We start from the raw sequence: 18,660 nt of genomic DNA on the forward strand, positions 1-18,660 counted from the left end.
AAGAAGGGTCTCGAAAGGTCACCCATTCCTTCTCTCCAGAGATGCTGCCTGACCCGCTGAGTTACTCCAGCATTTTGTGTCTAGCTTCTATGTTCAATGGGTTGTAGTTAGAATTGGAGTGTTCCCAACCCAAATCCCACAGATAAGAATGCAGGAGTGTTACAGAGCTCCTGTCATTTACTTTTCCTGAGGCATTGCAATCTACCTGAATACTGCCACAATATTTCACAGGCTCGGGATCAATGTAGCTTCGGTGTGCTCATTTTTGTTGGCGTGATAAATGTGACTCGTCAATTTGACAAAAGGCGCCACATGGGAGGGTTTTTTTAAAGGCAATCTCCTTGCTTCGTGTGCTGAGTTGGTACCAAATGGAGCTTCGCTTAGCTTTTAAAAAGATAAATTTAAACCTTTTATTGGCATAGTGCCAAACCACCCAAATGCTCTATATCTGCATTTCATCTCCGGATTTTGCGAAGAAAGCATTATCCATAACAGTCGGGATCAAACATAATCATGATAAATCTTCACGACCTGACATTTATAGTGACATATGCGATCTTTGCCTTGAATACTGTTGAATGCAGGTCACACCTGTGCTGTATAAGAAAATAACTGCAGATGCTGGTACAAATCGATTTATTCACAAAATGCTGGAGTAACTCAGCAGGTCAGGCAGCATCTCGGGAGAGAAGGAATGGGTGACGTTTCGGGTCGAGACCCTTCTTCAGACTGACACCTGTGCTGTAAATGGAGCAATTGTGAAATGCAAGACAAATACACAAAACAGATCACTTTTATTTTTAAAAAACTCACGATGGAGCACCGAACGGCACGGTGGCGCAGCAGTAGAGATGCTGCCTTACAGCGCTTACGGTGCCAGAGACCCGGGTTCGATCCTGGCTATGGGCGCTCTGTACGGAGTTTGTACGTTCTCCCTGTGACAGCGTGGGTTTTCTCCGACAACTTCGGTTTCCTCCCACACTCCAAAGACATACATGTTTGTAGGCTAATTGGCTTTGGTATAAATGTAAAAATTGTTCCTAGTGTAGGATAGTGTTAATGTGCTGGTCAGGGATCGCTGGTCGGTGTGGACTTGGTGGGGCAAAGGGCCCGTTTCCGTGTTTGATCTCCAAACTAAACTAAATAAACGTGGTTTTGGAGTAACTGAGTGGGTCAAGCGGTATCTCAATACTAAACCGAGTTACAAAAACCTGCCTGACCTGCCAAGTTACTCCAGCACTAGGTTTTTTGTTCAAGATGCCAACGACTGCAGTTCCTTGCGTCTCACTTCTATTGATAATACAGATAATTGTTTGTACTTGCACAATGACAAACTGAAGAAAGTATTTTAAAAGATTTTTAAAAATAAGCAGGAAGTTAACCACTATCTGCAGTATGAAGTGAGGGTGGAGTCGATGGTGGGGAGTCTCGTCGATGTGACGGACTGAGATGAGGTACACAACTCTCTCGAATACCTTGCGGTCTTGGGCAGAGCTGGAGCCAAACCCAGCTGTAGTGCATAAAGTGCTTTCCACGGTGAGATGCAGAAGTTTGTAAGAGTGGTTGAAGACATCCCGACTTCCATCGTCTTCTGAGGAGGTCGAGACTTTGGTGTGCTTTTTTAGCCATAGCTTCAATGTGGTTGCTCCAGGACAGACCTAAGCAAATCGGAACTCGGCGGACCAGGCAACGTCTCAGGAGAACATGGATAGGCGATGTTTCAGGTTGGGACCTTTCTTCAGTCTGGCTGTAAAGGGGCAGAGGAAGAAAGCTAGAAGAGAGGAGGTTGCAGGACAAAGCCTGGCACAAGTTCAACACAGTTTTTTGATCCGTAGGAAGGAACTGCAGATGCAGGTTCATCCCAAAGATAGATTTTTCGATGGTTGGACAAAGGCCAGAAATAAAAGGACAGAAAGCGTGAGACAAAAGGAATGAAGAGTTGCAAACTGTGAAGCTAGAGGAAGGAATATAGGTGGAAGGGAAGGGGGAGTGGAGAAATAGATGTGAGTCCACATGGGGTACAGGGGAGAGGTGGGGTGGGGGTAGGATTTTTTGTCTGCATTCTTTGCATTGCTTACTTCTTGCAATTATTTTGTCAAGTAAATCATATTGCTGCAGTCAGTCACTGATGGGATAGCTGTCAGGAACTTTCCCAACCAGCACATTTGGAGGTAGACAAAGGAGTTGCCAGGAAATTGCGAGCCTAAAGCAATGTTACCACTGAATTATCTACATATCTTGCATGTAGTATTCTACCTCCCCACCTCATATATGTCTTGCACCTGTCCAACGTAGCACTTGGCGAGATGCTCTAGTCCCACCTAGCAACACCTGTACATGAGCAGTAGGGCAATCTGATGGTTGGAGCATTAGATGTCCAGTTGGACTGTGACATGGGTCCATGTGAAGACCTGATTAAGCACAGGTTGACTAATACTTAAGTGTATTGGGTGATTATTTTAATGGAAACAAATGGTGTACCTTTTAATTGCAACGGTCACAGAATACCACGCCTAACATAGTATTGATTGGTCATATTGACTGGTTCCTTCACGGCTTGGTTCCGTCAACTTGAACGCCAAGAAATGAAGGAGATTACTAAAAGTGGTGAACAATGTCCAGTCCACTATTGAAAGGATCTATAGTAGTTTCTGCTTCAAAATGGCAGTCACCACTATCAAGGACCCACACCCCCCTGGCCACGCTCTCATTTCACTCCTGCCATTGGGAAACATAGAAAATAGGTGCAGGAGTAGGCCATTCGGCCCTTCGAGCCAGCACTGCCATTCAATATGCTCATGGCTGATCGTCCAGAATCAGTACCCTGTTCCTGCTTTCTCCTCATGCCCTTTGATTCCGTTACCCCTAAGAGGTATATCTAACTCTCTTGAATACTGGGAAGGAGATAAACCGTGACCACCAGGTTCAAGAATAGCTTCTTGCAAAAACAACCATATGGCTGCTGAACATTAAACAACACGAACTGAATTATAATCTACGAACTTGTCGTATTGGCACCAAGGACTTCAGAACTTTTGCAATAATATTGGGGTTTTTAATTTATTGATGTTTTTGCGTTTATTATGTTATCGATGAGCACACTGCTTACAGACCAGTTATGGTGCTGCAAGCAAATGTTTCAATGTCCTGTTTTCGGTACATATGACAATTAAATCTTGACTCTAGACTCATCACCAAATGTCAAAGCCTGATTAACATGATTGTCTTAAGTTCCGGGGTGATACTTTCAGGCATCACTGCAATTAACTGGCAGGGGCAAGTGAGGTTTCAATGCCATGGGGAATTTACATCAATGGCTTTGAGAGGCTTATTGCATACTACCTTCAGCTGTGAAGTGATGCTACAATGCAGCAAATATTCCAATTTAACTCTAGAGTGTACCAAAACTAAGAGATGTAGAGGAAAGAACTGCCGATGCTGGTTTAAATCGAAGGTAGACACAAAATGCTGGAGTAACTCAGCGGGACAGGCAGCATCTCCGGAGAGAAGGAATGGATGACGTCTCGGGTCGAGACCCTTCTTCATACTTCAGTCTAAAGAGATCTCTCCAGAGATGCTTGCTGCCTGTCCCGCTGAGTTACTCCAGCATTTTGTGCCTGCCTAAGAGATGTAGAATCCATTTAAGAGAGCCTCCTTGACATTGCTTATGCTTGAAGCTATTTTAGGTACACATCCAAAGCTTCTGTAATCTTTATTTATTCATGGGAAGTGGAGATTGATGACACAGTCAGCAGCTGTGACCTTTCCGAACTGTCCTCTGGCAATTTGGAGAAATTGGTAAGTCTGAAGTCGCATATGGCCAGTCCAGGAAAGCCAGCGTAGAACTTCTTAAGATACTTCTTAAGATAGACGCAAAGGAGAACGCAACTTGAGAACTTCTTAAGATAGACGCAAAGTGCTGGAGTAGCTCAGCAGGTGAGACATCATCTCTGGAGAAAAAGGATTTGTGACATTTCGGGTCGGGACCATTCTTCAGACCTTCTTCCAAACTTCTTCCCTGGATAAAATTAATGATTGTTTCTTTAGCAATTCCGTGGTATCAGAGCTATGCTGGATTTTTATTCCACACTCCCAAATATATTTATTTGTTTGGATAAAGTCCCAGGTATAATTCAAACTCATGTTCCTGGCAAGATAAGAGACACAAGAGATCGCAGAAGTTGGAATCTTGTGCAGAACACAAAATGTTGGGTCGTAACTCAGTGGATCAGGCAGCACCTTTGGAGGATGTGGATAGGCAACGAATCGGGTTGGCTCCCGAAACATCGTTATCCATGTTCTCCGGGGATGCTGTCTAAGCCTCTGAGTTACTCCAACACTTTGTATTCCTGGAAAGAAATTCCCGATCTCTGGTCATTAGTTAAATAGCTTAACCACTGTGCTGTGGTATGCATAAAGAATTAAATATATTTACGGACATTCTTTGCAGTTAATGAATAGAATAGAAACCACCACCTGGTTTAATACTAGAAAATTCCCTCATTAGATTGAAACACTTGGACATGTTGGCCGGTGTGGGCAAAGGGCCTATTCCCACACTGTATGACTCTATCACAATCTGCTATTTAGTCTTCAATATTAACATCCAGCGGTTTCCAGTGTATAATTATCATATTCCTAAATATATCCATGCATTCTCTGAAAATGAGCTGAGATTTAATTAATTTAAATGTGCCTTTGACAAATTGAAAATTACTTTTAGCAAACCACACTCCAATGCAAGAATATTTGAATACACCTATATACAGTATGTTTACTTTAGAGAAACGGAATGGAAACAGGCCCTTTGGCCCATTGAGTCATCCATTCACGCTTAGGTCTATGTTATCTTTCGCATCCGCTCCCAATGCATTTGGGGGCAATTTTACAGAGGGCCAATTAACCTGCAAGTCTGTGGTAGGAAACCGGTGCAGGGAACCGACACGGTCACAGGGAGAATGTGCAAAATCCCAAGGTCTGGATTGAACACGAGCTCAACCAGCCACCCAAATGCAACAAATGAAATACGATGCTTTGAAGTAAGATATGCTCCCGCGGGGGGAGGTACTATTCCAATTATTGAATACATTTTATTTGTAATTGGAACTACTTACCGAACATAGTTGTACTCGTTAAATCCGATGATTTGGATGACAACCCATGATCATCAGTAAAAGTATGTTAGTAAAGTGATAACATCTTAGCCTTTCAACAAATTATTTTTTAAAGTTGATAATCTATAGATTTTTATTTCTAATTTTTGAGGCTTTTGGACCCAGTACTTGTCATTATTAATTCTAATCCACATTAATCCACGTTTAACAAGTTTTGTATTGTATTGCATCTTCCAACTGGAATTAGCTTCATCGTAAATGTTGTCCTTTATTGGATTAGTTATTTACATTTCACATCAGAAGTTATTATTCTTCAGTTTCATCTGCAGATATTCCAATTCATATTTAGGTATGCAATAATCAACTTGTTTCTTCTAGATTCAGGTTTAGGTTTATTATTGTCCTGTACTGAAGTACAGGAAAAACTTTATGTTATATCCAATCGAATCAGATAATATTATACATAAATGCAATCAGGCTAAACTCAAGTACAATAGATAGAGCGAGGGGAAAAATACAAGGTGCAGAAAATAGACACAAAAACCTGGAGTAACTCAGCGGATCAGACAGCATGTCTGAAGAAAGTGAATAGGTGATGTATCAACCTAAAGTGTCACCTATTCCCTTTCTCCAGGGATGCTGCCTGATGCGCTGAGTTACTCCAGCTTTTTGTGCCTATCTTCAGTGTAAACCGGCATCTGTAATTCCTTCCCACACAAGTGCAGAATATAGTTCTCATTGTTTATCTCTGGTCAGCATTTTGTTTTCCCACCAGCCATCTCCACAATAATCAGAGGGATTGATTGTTTTTTAAAAAACGTGCTGAATTTTCTGAAATTTGTTGAACCTTATATTAACTTTCCAGAGTCTTTCCTTACAAAACCTCCCCAGAGTCTCTCCGTACAAACATCCTCCATCAATCTATCCGCAGATTCAATCGTCATTTTTCTTACCTATTCAGGCTGATTCTGTGCCCCCAAGGCAATGGCCTAGATACGGATTATGTAATATGAGCTCTCTGTGTAGGATCACCTTCGCCTAGATAACTTAATCTCTAGCTAAGTGTACCATTGCTGCTGTTTGCTATTCATGATCTGAATTAGGTTTCACTACCATGCAAACTGTTGAATATATTTTGATTAAATTAACTTTTATAGATCAGTAAGTACAATATAATCACCTTTTTCTCCCAATTTTCACAAATCACTTAAACCAGTCAAGGCATCTTCATTTATAGTCTTTCATAGTCTGTTATAGTGACAAACATCATTTGTGATGATAATGCATCTGTGAGCTTCACTAGATTCTTAAACAAGAATTGGAATGTTATCATTCTCTGGTCAATGTACCTTTGAATGTTACAGAATGGCATTTTCAAAGTCTGATATAAATGTGTAGCTTGAGGGATCATGAGATGACGTAGCTTTATGGCACTTTAGTTTGGCCGCATTAGGAACAATTGCATGCAGTTCGAGTCGCCCCATTACAGGAAGGTCGTGGAAGCTTTGGAAAGGGTGCGGAGGAGACTTACCAGAATGATGCCTGGATTAGAGGGTATTAGCTACAGGGAGAAGTTGGAGAGACTTGGATTGTTTTCTCTGGAACACCGGAGGTTGAGGGGAGACTTGATGTAAGTATATCAAAATTATAAGAGGCATAGATCGGGGGGAGAGAATCTTTTTTTCCCCAGGATGGAATTATCAAATACTGGAGGGCATAGCTTTAGGGTGAGAGGGGCAAATTTTAAAGGAGACATGCAGGGAAGTTTATTTTATACAGAAGGTGGTGAGTGCCTGGATTGTGCTGCTAGAGTTGGAGGTGGAGGCAGATATTATAATGATGTTTAATAGGCTTTTGGATAGGCACATGGATGTGCAGGGAATGGAGAGATATGGATTTTGTGCGGGCATGTGAGAGTTGGCATGTTCAGCAGACATTATTGACCAAAGGGTCTGTTTCTGTGCTGTTCTGGTCTATGTTATATATGGGCGGCACGGTAGCGCAGCGGTAGAGTTGCTGCTTTACAGCAAAATGCAGCGCCGGAGACTCAAGTTCGATCCTGACTACGGGTGCTGCACTGTAAGGAGTTTGTACGTTCTCCCCGTGACCTGCGTGGGTTTTCTCCGAGATCTTCGGTTTCCTCCCACACTCCAAAGACGTACAGGTATGTAGGTTAATTGGCTGGGTAAATGTAAAAATTGTCCCTAGTGGGTGTAGGATAGTGTTAATGTTACGGGGATCGCTGGGCGGCACGGACTTGGTGGGCCGAAAAGGCCTGTTTCCGGCTGTATATATATGATGATATGATATGAAAGCTTAGTTCAATCAAGTTAATGATGTCATTTTTAAATTATTTTTATAATGTACTAATTTAGGAAGCATACTGTTACATGTACAAAAAGATACAGTGAAATGCTTTGTTTTGCATAAATCATGCAAAAATCATACCACACAAAAGCACAATTATACATGTGTAAAAGAGAGCAACGATTGAGTCGATTTCTTTGGAAACTGTACAAAAAGACTTGCCACGTTTCCAGCGCCATCTTGTAGCTTTCAGGTATTAAGTCCATAAAAATGATCGAGTCTTATCTTGGTCTTAAGGCCTGCTATGTCAAGAGTCAAGAGAATCAGGAAAAGTCAAGAGTAAATCATTGTCATATGTACCGACCATGGAAGAATGGAATTCTTAATTGCAACAGCATAACAGGCCCATAAACATAACACACATGGATATTATTTTATAAAATACTAGACCAAGTGGACCCGCTGGGCCCGAACCTCTCCTGCATTGGTGCAGCACCCTGTCCTCCCCCTCTCTCCTCAACCCCCCCTCCCCTCCCCTTCTCCCCCACTCCCCCCTTCCCTCCCTCCTCCCCTCCCCTCCTTTTAAACTTAAAAATGTGAATAACTTAAAAAATATAACACCGATTTCAACAAAACTACTTGCATTATCACTAAAGTGACAATGGGGTGAGCAAGGTGGGCCTAAAATTGTTGCACAATCGTGTACCGTTTTGGCTGAAGTTTAGTCACAAACAAGATAACAAACGAGAGTTTTGGTATATAGATAATAATGTAATAAAAAGGAAATGCAGATGCAGGTTTATACCAAAGATTGACACAAAATGCTGGCGTAACTCAGTGGGTCAGGCAGCATCTCTGGAGAAAATGGACAGGGTGACGTTTTGGGTTAGGAAAAATATTGTAGTTAATCGGTTACGAACTTTTTTTTCCCTCCTGAATGAAACGGGGCAAAGTTTAAAAGAGGTATGCAAGGCACGTTTTTGCAGAGAGTGCTGGGCGCCTGGAATGCACTGCCAGGGGTGGTGATGGAGGCAGACACGGTTGTCTGTCCGTGGGCGTGGGGAAGAGAGTGGAAGTTTTGTTGCCTCCATCACAGTGAGGGGGTGTTTGGAGTCACTGTGATGGACGTTATGTGTTGGGGTCATGTGTCTTGTGTTCTTTTTTGTGTGTGACTGCTATGTAGTTTCGTTCGGTACCTTGGTACCGAATGACAAATAAAGCTCTGTTGAGCTGTTGAAAGGCTTTCAGACAGGCACATGGATATTGTGGGCCATAGGACCCCTCCTGTACCTTACTGTTCTGTGTTCCAACCAACCCATATTTGTACATTGTGTAGGAAGGAACTGCAGATGCTGGTTTAAACTGAAGATAGACACAAAAAGCTGGAGTAACTCAGCGGGACAGGCACCATCTCTGGAGAGAAGGGATGGGTGACGTTTCGGGTCGAGACCCTTCTTCAGTCTGAAAGTCAGGGGAAAGGGAAACGAGAGATACAGACGATGATGTAGAGATATAGAACAATGAATTGTAGTGCTCTCTTTGGTTCATGGTCCAGTGAACCTGATAAGACGAAAATGTTTCATTGTCCTTTTGATAAATGGGAAACGAATACGGAAAGGGAAATAATTTCCTGTGAATTTCTAAACTATTAAATTTCCCTGAAATTGGACACTGTTTTCTGCTTTCACTGTAGATGGAATGGCTCCGAGTCTGCAGAAGCAACCAATGGTATCACCTCTCTTCGACGGACCTGGGGTGGAAAAGTGTATGAGCTCCATCAAAAAGGCGTTGCTGTCATCGAACTGAATTCTATTGAGCAGCAGCATGTGAAGTTTATCTCTGAATTTATATATTTACAAAAACGGACACTAAGGCACGCAGCAGTCACCACTGAGGTAAGCAAGCACCACTGACTAAACTCTGCACATTGCATCTGTTGCACCACTGACTTACATCTGCACACAATGTAAAAATGTTGCTGCACACCTTCCTGTCAGCAGTAAAGAGATGGCGCATATAACTGACCACAAAAAAAGTAGGTTGCAGCAATCCAATGTTCTTTATGGCATTGATTATCCCTTCCCTGAGGCTAATTTCATTCTCTCATGACTTGTAGGGGAATATCTATTGATCAGCTGATGCATCAGTCAAGCAGACCAGCCAACGGATTAAAGAGTTCTTACAGAAGAAGGGTTTTCGACCCGAAACGTCACCCATTCCTTCTCTGCAGAGATGCTGCCTGTCCCGCTGAGTTACTCCAGCATTTTGTGTCTATCTTCGGTTTAAACCAGCATCTGCAGTTCCTTCCCACACAAGAGTTCTTACTGCTAGTTTAGTTTAGTTTATACATATATACAGCATGGCAGAAGGCCTACGGTCCATCGAGTCCGCGCTGACCAGCGATCACCCATACACTAATTCTATCCTACACCCTCTAGGGACAATTTACAGAAGCTAATTAACCAATAATCCCTCATTTTAACTCGCCGATATCCCCTCTTTAAATCCACATTGGGGCTACAGAATCATCAGGCTTAAAAAAACGAATACGTTTATCATATCAACTGCTGATCATATTTATTTATTCTTTAAATTTTTATTATAAATTAATTATTTATTTCAACAGAGTGCTCCTATAATCGACCATCCGACTATTTTTGAAATCCCTACGATTTGGCATTTTACTCACCAGATTATTGTTGGCAATTTCTACTCACTGGGGCTCCGGTTCATGAGCTCCTTGTGCAGTCACCAGGGCCCTGGTTCCTGAACTCCTTAGACACTCTCTGGGTCCTCAGTCCCTCACCTTCCCAGCCATTTGTCTTCACCCTGGTACCTGCACTTCCTTTAACTTTGTTAGGTTTTGCTTCCCATGCTTTAAACCTACTGAGTACACTAAAATGTTACTACACATGTGAATTCAAAGCAAGTTGGAGTTACATGAATAGGAAATGTTTAGAGGGATATGGGCCAAATGCAGGCAGGTAGGACTAGTGTAGATGGGACATCTTGGTCAGCATGGGCAAGTTGGGCTGAAGGGCCGGCTTCCGTGCGGTATGACTCTATGAGTATTGAAAAAATAACGTTGATTAGCCTGGAATATCTACTAGTCCAGGACCACTAAAGTTCTGAGCATGACGGATTGAGTCCAGTAAACAAATCATCTACAGAATCAGTTGGTTCTTCAATAAACTGAATTCGTGATTTATTTCCAGCAACAGTCCTAAAATGGAACAACAATAAAAAAACAGGAGCATGGTTAGGCTATTCAGCCCTTCTAGATTATTCTTCAATTCAATATGATCATGGCTGATCATCTTTAGTAGAGGCACAGGAAACTGTAGATGCTGGAATATTAAGCAAAACACAAAGTGCTACAGGAACTCAATGGGTCAGGCTGCATCTGTGGGGAGATTGTGCCTGAACTGACATATCGCCTATCCATTCACTGCACAGATGCTGCCTGATCTGCTATTTTCTGTATATTCCCACTCTGCAAAAATAAATTTCTTAAGTGCTTAACTTTACCCTTAGAGTAAATAATTTACAACCTTCTTTCTTTATTTATGACAGGAATTGATACATATGCACAACAAAGAAAGTAGGACTGTTGGGAGCTGCATTTCCAAATCCAATGCTGGTATGTTCATATGTTTTGTTTCCCTTTATAGTGATTACCTTTTCTCTCGCTAAACTGCAGACTTTTAATATTATTAGTATTATTATTATTATTATTTACAGTTAACTATGTTTACATATTCTGTTGTGTTGCAGCAAGTAAGAATTTCATTGTTCTATCTGGGACACATGACAATAAAATACTCTTGACTTGGTCCAAATGGACTAACAAAGGGTCTCCTTTTTGGAGAGTCAAAACTATTAAGCAATATAACAACATTATTTACTCTTTCTACCAATTACTCCAGTCCCTGTGGTACCCAGTGGTTGTGGGATACAAGGGGGAGCCTTGCAGGCTTTCACTTTGTGGTGATCCAATTTAGCTTAGTTTAGGAAACAGGCCCTTCAGCGTACCGAATCCACGCCGACCAGCAATCCCTGTACACTAACACTAACCTACACACTATGGACAACTTACAATCTTTACCGAAGCCAATTAACCGACAAATCTATACGTGTTTGGTGTGTGGGAGGAAACCAGAGCACCCAAAGAAAACCCACGCGGTCACAGGGAGAACGTACAAACTCCGTATAGACAGCACCTGCAGTCAGGATCGAACCCGGGTCTCTGGTGCTGTAAGCCAGCAACTCTACCACTGCGCAACTGTGCCGCCCCTAGTTGTCAGAGATAGCCAGCCAGCCAGTACAATCATAGACCCTGACCAACTAAGAGCTTGTTTTTTTCTAGACACCTGTTTTTTTCTAGTCAGCTGAAGGTCAATGGTTGCGGAAACATTTTCTGCACTTCTGGCCGATCTTTGGATTTCTTCGCTTCTGAATTACACTCTCATGGCTAGCAAAGCAAGACAGGAGATCAATGAACCTGCAGCCTGCAGAGTCCTTACAAAAGCTCTCATAGCTAGTGTAGGAGACGAGCCATGATCGTATTACTCCACCTGCAAGACGCCTTACAATCCGAGAATAATCGGAAAGTCACAACTTACTGTAGCTTTGCTGCAAGAGTCCAGAGGGTAGAGGTGGGGTTTGTGCTTTGGAAGGGACTAATGGGAACATAAATAAGAGGGTTAAAGTAGACAGGAGAGGAAGTTGCATACTTGGTGAAGGATCAGAATGGGGAAAATATAGAGGTTGTGGAAAAGGGAAATGGACTCAGTGGAAGAAAAGACAGTTCAAAAGGTTAATTGCTCGGAATGCCTTTTGGTAAGCTGCAAGCTAAGGAATAAAGATATGGAAAATAAATAAAATTGGAATATAGATCAGTGCAGCACAGGAACAGCCCTTCGGCCCACAATGCCCATGCTAGACACAAGGCTAAATTAGAATTGATCCCTGCCTGCAGGTGATCCATGTCCCTCCATTCCCAGTATATCCACGTGCCTATCCAAACGCCTCTTAAATGCCGCTGTCATATCTGTCTCCACCAGTATCCCTGGCAACATATTCCAAGCACCTGCTATTCTCTTCATAAAAAACCTGCCCCACACACCTCCTTTAAACTTTGCCCTCTTACCTTAAAATTATTTCCAGGTGAGACAGAGGTTCACCTGCACCTCCTCCAACCTCATCTATTGTATCCGCTGTTCCAGATGTCAACTTCTCTACATCGATGAGACCAAACGCAGGCTCGGCGATTGTTTCGCTAAACATCTTCGCTCAGTCCGCCTTAACCAACATGATCTTCTGGTGGCTGAGCACTTCAACTCCCCCTCCCACTCCCAATCTGACCTTTCTGTCATGGGTCTCCTCCAGTGCCATAGTGAGGCCCACCGCAAGTTGGAGGAATAGCACCTCATATTTCGCTTGGGCAGCTTACAGCCCAGCGGTATGAACATTGACTTCTCCAACTTTAGATAGTTCCTCTGTCCCTCTCTTCCTCTCCCCTTCCCAATTCTCCCACTGTCTTCCTGTCTCCACCTATATCCTTTCTTTGTCCCGCCCCCCCTGACATCAGTCTGAAGAAGGGTCTCGACCCGAAACGTCACCCATTCCTTCTCTCCACAGATGCCGCCTGACCTGAGTTACTCCAGCATTTTGTGATACCTTCGATTTGTATCAGCATCTGCAGTTATTTTCCTACATTAAAATTATGCCCTCTAGTCTTTGACAGTTCCATCTGAAGAAAAAGGTTCTGACCGTCTACACTATCTTTGCCTCTCATAATTTTAAAATATACCTCTATCGGGTCTCCCCTCAGCCTCCAGTGCTCCAAGGTTGTCCAACCTCCCCTTATAAGGTGATACCCTCTAATCCAGGCCGGCATTCTGGTAAACCTCTCCTACACCCTCTCCAAGGCCTCCACATCCATCCTGTAATGGGGCGACCAGAACTGCACACAATATTCCAAACGCATCCTAACCAAAGATGCTGGAAACAGGGCTGAGTTCTTCCAAAAATTCTGTTTTTATTTCATACTAGACCAAGTGGGCCCAAACCTCTCCTGCATTGGTGCAGCACCCTCTCCTACCCCCCTCCCCCTCCCTCCCCCCTCCCTCCCCTTCCCCCTCCCTACTTCCCTTTCCCCCTCTCCATTTCCCTCAAACCCCCTTATCCACCCTCCTCCCCCCTCCCTCCCCCCCTCCCTAAGAGATAGATTTAAATTTTAAAATGTGAATAACTTTAAAAATATAACACCAATTTCAATAAACCTACTTGCTTTACCATTAAAGCGATGACGGTGAGTAAGGTGGGCCTAAAATTGTCAAGCTATCGTGTACCGTTTTGGCTGTAGTTCGATCACAAATAAACAAACAAACGAGAGTTTTAGTATATAGATTTAAGACACCTTATGTTAACCAATGGAAGGTATTTATTCACAAAATGCTGGAGTAACTCAGCAGGTCAGGCAGCATCTCAGGAGAGAAGGAATGGGCGATGTTTCGGATCGAGACCCTTCTTCAGACTGGAGAAGGGTCTCGACCCGAGACGTCGCCCATTCCTTCTCTCCTGAGATGCTGCCTGACCTGCTGAGTTACTCCAGCATTTTGTGAATAAATACCTTCGATTTGTACCAGCATCTGCAGTTATTTTCTTACACTTATGCTAATTATGCTTTATTATCCACCAATGCTAATTTTCTATTTTGTCCTCGACAACAGCTTGACCGAGGAGTTTCCACTGCGTGGAATCTTGAAACTACTCGACGGTTTCAAATGATAACAAGAACCTTCTCTTTGTGTTCCCTGCAGAGCAGTCCTTATTCTGTGTGTTTCCAGAATCACTGGTCTGTTTGGAAATGTTCTGCAAGGATGTCATGGAGCTTTCTGAGGAATTGTACAAAAACTCTGCCCAAGTGTTGGAATCGAGCACAACGATTTTGCCCGATCCAGACCAGGACTGGTGGATAATAAACCTTCCGGAGTGGACACAGTACATCAGCAGGGTCTTGCCCGCACTGGAGGACACAATTATTAAAATTCGGAACATTACTCATCAGTTTCTGGAATATTTTAAAACAACCACCATTGCTTGCAGCTTAAAGAGCCATCCGGATGTTGGGTACTATGTCAGTGACTACAGTTTTAAAGAAGCATATATGAAAAAGGTGTGGCATTTATAGTGGATTTTTAACAAAATATGGAAAGGATGAACACACTCAGTACAAGTCTGTGACATAAAATTGACTGTAAATAAAGACAAGGAATAAAAACCAGTCAGTTCTCATACATTTCAGCTCATCCCAAAAATGTTTGTGGAAAGAGCGTGCTGAAGAATTGATAAATATGTCTTTGGAAATGGTGCTAATGTAAACGGGGCAACCAACAGAACAAAGAGCAGCACAGGAACAGGCTTCAGCCTCAATGTATGTGCTGAACACGATGCCAAGATAAACTAATCATGTCTGCCTGTATGTGGTCTTTGTCTCTCCATTCCTTACATATCCATGTGCCCAGGGGGTATGGGGAGAAGGCAGGAACGGGGTACTGATTGAGAATGATCAGCCATGATCACATTGAATGGCGGTGCTGGCTCAAAGGGCCGAATGGCCTCCTCCTGCACCTATTGTCTATTGTCTATCTCAAAGCCTCTTAAATGCCAGTATCTTGTCTGTCTCCACCCACCACCCTCTGTAAAGAAACTCACCCTGCACATCTCCTTTAAACTTTTCTCCTCTCACCTTAAAGCTATGCCCTCTAGCCTTTGACATTTCCACCTCTGGGGAAAAAAAGGTTCTGACTGTCTACCTTATCTGTCTCTCATAATTTTCTATAATTATAACAGGTTTTAAACAAAGTTGAATCAGTAAGATCTGTACTTTAAGTGTAAACACTATGATCTGTACGTTGAAATGAATAAATCCATCGTTTAGCTTTCTATATACAGACTCCATATGAATATAGAGTCATACAGCACAGAAACAGGGCCCTTCGGCCCAACTAGCCCATGCCAACTGAGCTGCCCCATCTACACCAGTCCCGCCTGCCTGCGTTTGACCCATATCTCTCTAAACCTTTCCTGTCCATGTACCTGTCAAAATGCCATTTAAATGTTGTTATTTGTACTTTGTGCCAGCTCATCCCCACTGGAACTTTAACAGTTCTTTTTTATTCCATTATCGTGAGGGTTGTTAATGACTTGAACCCGCGGTCAAATTCAGTCACAATCTAAATCGATAATTCTAATGATCTTATATTAAATAACTAGTTTAGCAAACAGATTATGGTTAATGAATGGAGCATTAAACTGTAGCTGCTGAACATTTAAATCATAACTATCAAATGCTGGAAACATTCAGATCAATGGTTAACGAATTCTTTGTTCAACCATATGTCATGCTTGTATTAGCAGTAATTTATAAAATTATGTTGTAAAGTTGTTAAATATATGTTGGCTTATGTTGGAGGATGTATGGTTTCTTCCCCTCACTTCATCTAAAAAACTTTGTAGAAATAAAACAGTGTCAATTTTTCCAAATACAGTTTTCCAAATTCAGTATGGATTTACAAGATTGAATGCAAGATATTTTTTCTTCTGCTATGGTATTATGAATTACACTATAATATAAAACTACATGATTATTATATGCAAAGAAACTATTAAGTGAGCTATTACACATATTCTTGCCTCACAGAAAAATACCATGTATGACTTTTCATTAAATGATTGTGACTGACCCTGGTCTTTTAACTCTGCCGCAAAATGTAACTTAGAATCAATTCAGCGTGAGTTATTAAGAAAATATACCTTTTGGGACAGAATATTCCCACTTCTCTTCACTATGGATTATCTACGTTTGAAACTAGTGCAGGGAAATAGATTGTCAGAAAGATTGTGACTTCAGGTTTATGTAATTACATGCTCATAAGACACAGGTTCAGAATTGGGCCATTCAGCCCATCAAGTCTACTCCACCATTTGGTCATGGCTGATCTATTTTTACCTATCCACCCCATTTTCCTGCCTTCTTTCCTGCCAAAGACTTGGCCTCCACAACCATCTATGGAATGGATTCTACAGATTCACCAAAGGGAAGGATAGATCAGCCACGATTGAATGGCAGAGTAGACTCGATGGGCCTAATGGCCTGATTCTGATCCTATGACTTGTGAAAGAAATTCCTCTTCATGCTGACAGTATTTATTACAATTTGATCCTTAGGTGAAGAACAGTATGCTGTTGACTCCATTTTATTTATATCTAACATGCTTTGCATACTCGGGTCTTTGACAATGCCAGACTAACAGATTTTCTGGACTATTAGATGTTATTCCTGTTAACACCTAAAATGTTTTTGTTCAGATGTTACACGGTACTATAATAAATATTGCAGGGAAACTAGTGAGGTGAATGAGAACACAGCAAACAGAAGACACAAGGAACTGCAAATGCTGGTAATACACAAAGTGCTGGAGTAACCGTGTAGGTCAGGCAGCATCTGTGGCGAACATAGGTAGGCGACGTTTTGGGTCGGGACCCTTCTTCAGATTCTTCAGACAGCAAACAGAACCTTGGTTAGTTTAACGGGAACGTTGGAAATAGGGTCCAAGTGAATCGAAAGAATGTGCAGGAACCAGGGCTCTTATGAGGCAGGAATTGGGGCCCCAGTGGATGGAATGGATCACAGAAGTCCAGGCCTAAGGAAGTGAAAGTCAGCGGAGGAAGCAGAGACCCAGCAAGTTGGACAGGAGTCAGGAACCAGGGCTACAGAGAATCGGAAGCAGGGCCTCGGTGAGTTGGAAGAGTATGGAGAAAACGTTACCTGATCATCCAGATCTTGTACCATTGGGATTTCTGAATGATCAAATAGCGGATTAATTGAATTTCCGCTGTAGTGATTGTTGGCATCTGTCCAGGGTATAAAACAATGAGATGCTCTAAATCACACTGCCGAATATGATTTGCACAGATACCAAAGAAGTTGTTGGCTTATCTCAGCTGCACTGATAATATTGAGATGCAAAGGTATAAATTGTTCAGATGTCCAAATAAAAACATCCCCACACACACAATCACAGATATGTGTCCTGAACTCAGGAATTAAAGAAATGAAGGCAACAATTTGTGCAGATGCTGGTTTACACTGAAGATAGACACAACTTAGCGGGTTTGAATCTGTTTGGATTGCATGCACAACGAGGCTTTTCACTGTACCTCTGTACATGTGACAATAAAAAACTTAAACTTACAATGAGTGTTCAGGACATTGGGTGAGCAGCTGGATGGTTGTTGGAGTCGTCTTCATCCAGGCAGTTTGAGAAAATCCAATCAGGCTACTGATTTGCACGTCAGAGATCGCTGCAAAGGCTTCAGGATATGAAGCGTGACTCTCATTGCCTGCCACTGAACGTTACTTGGAGCGAATAGTATTTACATGGCTGAGCCATGATGGACTTTCCCCTGGTAATGCCAATGACTCTCTTTTATTTGAGAGGGGCATTTGCTGACTGTATTTACAGGAACATAAATAAAACTAATGGTAAAATGGTGGCACAGCTGCTCCAGGTTCCAAGGAACTTGACCTCAGGTGTGTGTGTGGAATCTGCACATTCTCCCTGAGACTATATGAATTTCTGTCTCCTGTTTCCTTCCACATTTCAAAGATGTGTAGTAGGCTAATGGGCTATGTAATTTATCCTTTACAGTGGATAAGTGGTAAAAGAATCAAAATGTATGTAAGAGAACAAGTTTTAAGGTTTCAGGGAAATTGGAGGGGGATGAGATCGCTGGGATAGATCTGCTAGGATCTGGCAAAAACCAAAAGTTTCCTTTTGTAGGAACTACAGATGTGGGATTGCACAAATGAATACAAAGTCCTGGAGTAACTCAGCGGGTCAAGCAGTATCTTAATAATAAACCTCTAAACCTACACAAAATGACAAAAAAATTTTTTTCCAGTAACTTAATCCTTCCGTTACCGTGCATCAGTCTAGCCTTTATCCCTCCTGTGGCATTATACACCTTATTAAAAGGATGTGGAACAGTGAACGCTGGTAATACCCAGCAGGTCGGTCAGCCTCTGTGAAGAGAAAAGCACCTCATTACCTCAGGTCAATGACCCCATGACACACATTCTTAGCGATCATCGCCAGGAAAGACCTCTGCTGGCTGGCCTCTCCAAAGTGCCTGAACCAAGTGTGGATTTTCATAAGTGATAGGAGCAGAA

The 18,660-nt window shown here is 42.3% G+C and overlaps 1 protein-coding gene across 1 annotated transcript in view; it reads left to right on the forward strand.

Moving 5' to 3' along the window:
* The window catches only part of LOC144607360 (uncharacterized), a 19,449-nt gene extending 3,498 nt beyond the window's left edge, over positions 1–15,951 (forward strand). The window contains exons 2-4 of the mRNA XM_078424147.1: positions 9,115–9,316; positions 10,995–11,061; positions 14,246–15,951. Coding sequence (XP_078280273.1) covers positions 9,115–9,316; positions 10,995–11,061; positions 14,246–14,616 — 640 coding nt within the window. The 3' untranslated portion in view covers positions 14,617–15,951. The remainder of the gene's footprint in view (positions 1–9,114; positions 9,317–10,994; positions 11,062–14,245) is intronic.
* The last annotated feature ends 2,709 nt before the right edge of the window (positions 15,952–18,660 follow it).

Source organism: Rhinoraja longicauda, chromosome 28 (assembly GCF_053455715.1).
Source record: "Rhinoraja longicauda isolate Sanriku21f chromosome 28, sRhiLon1.1, whole genome shotgun sequence".
NCBI lineage: Eukaryota > Metazoa > Chordata > Chondrichthyes > Rajiformes > Arhynchobatidae > Rhinoraja > Rhinoraja longicauda.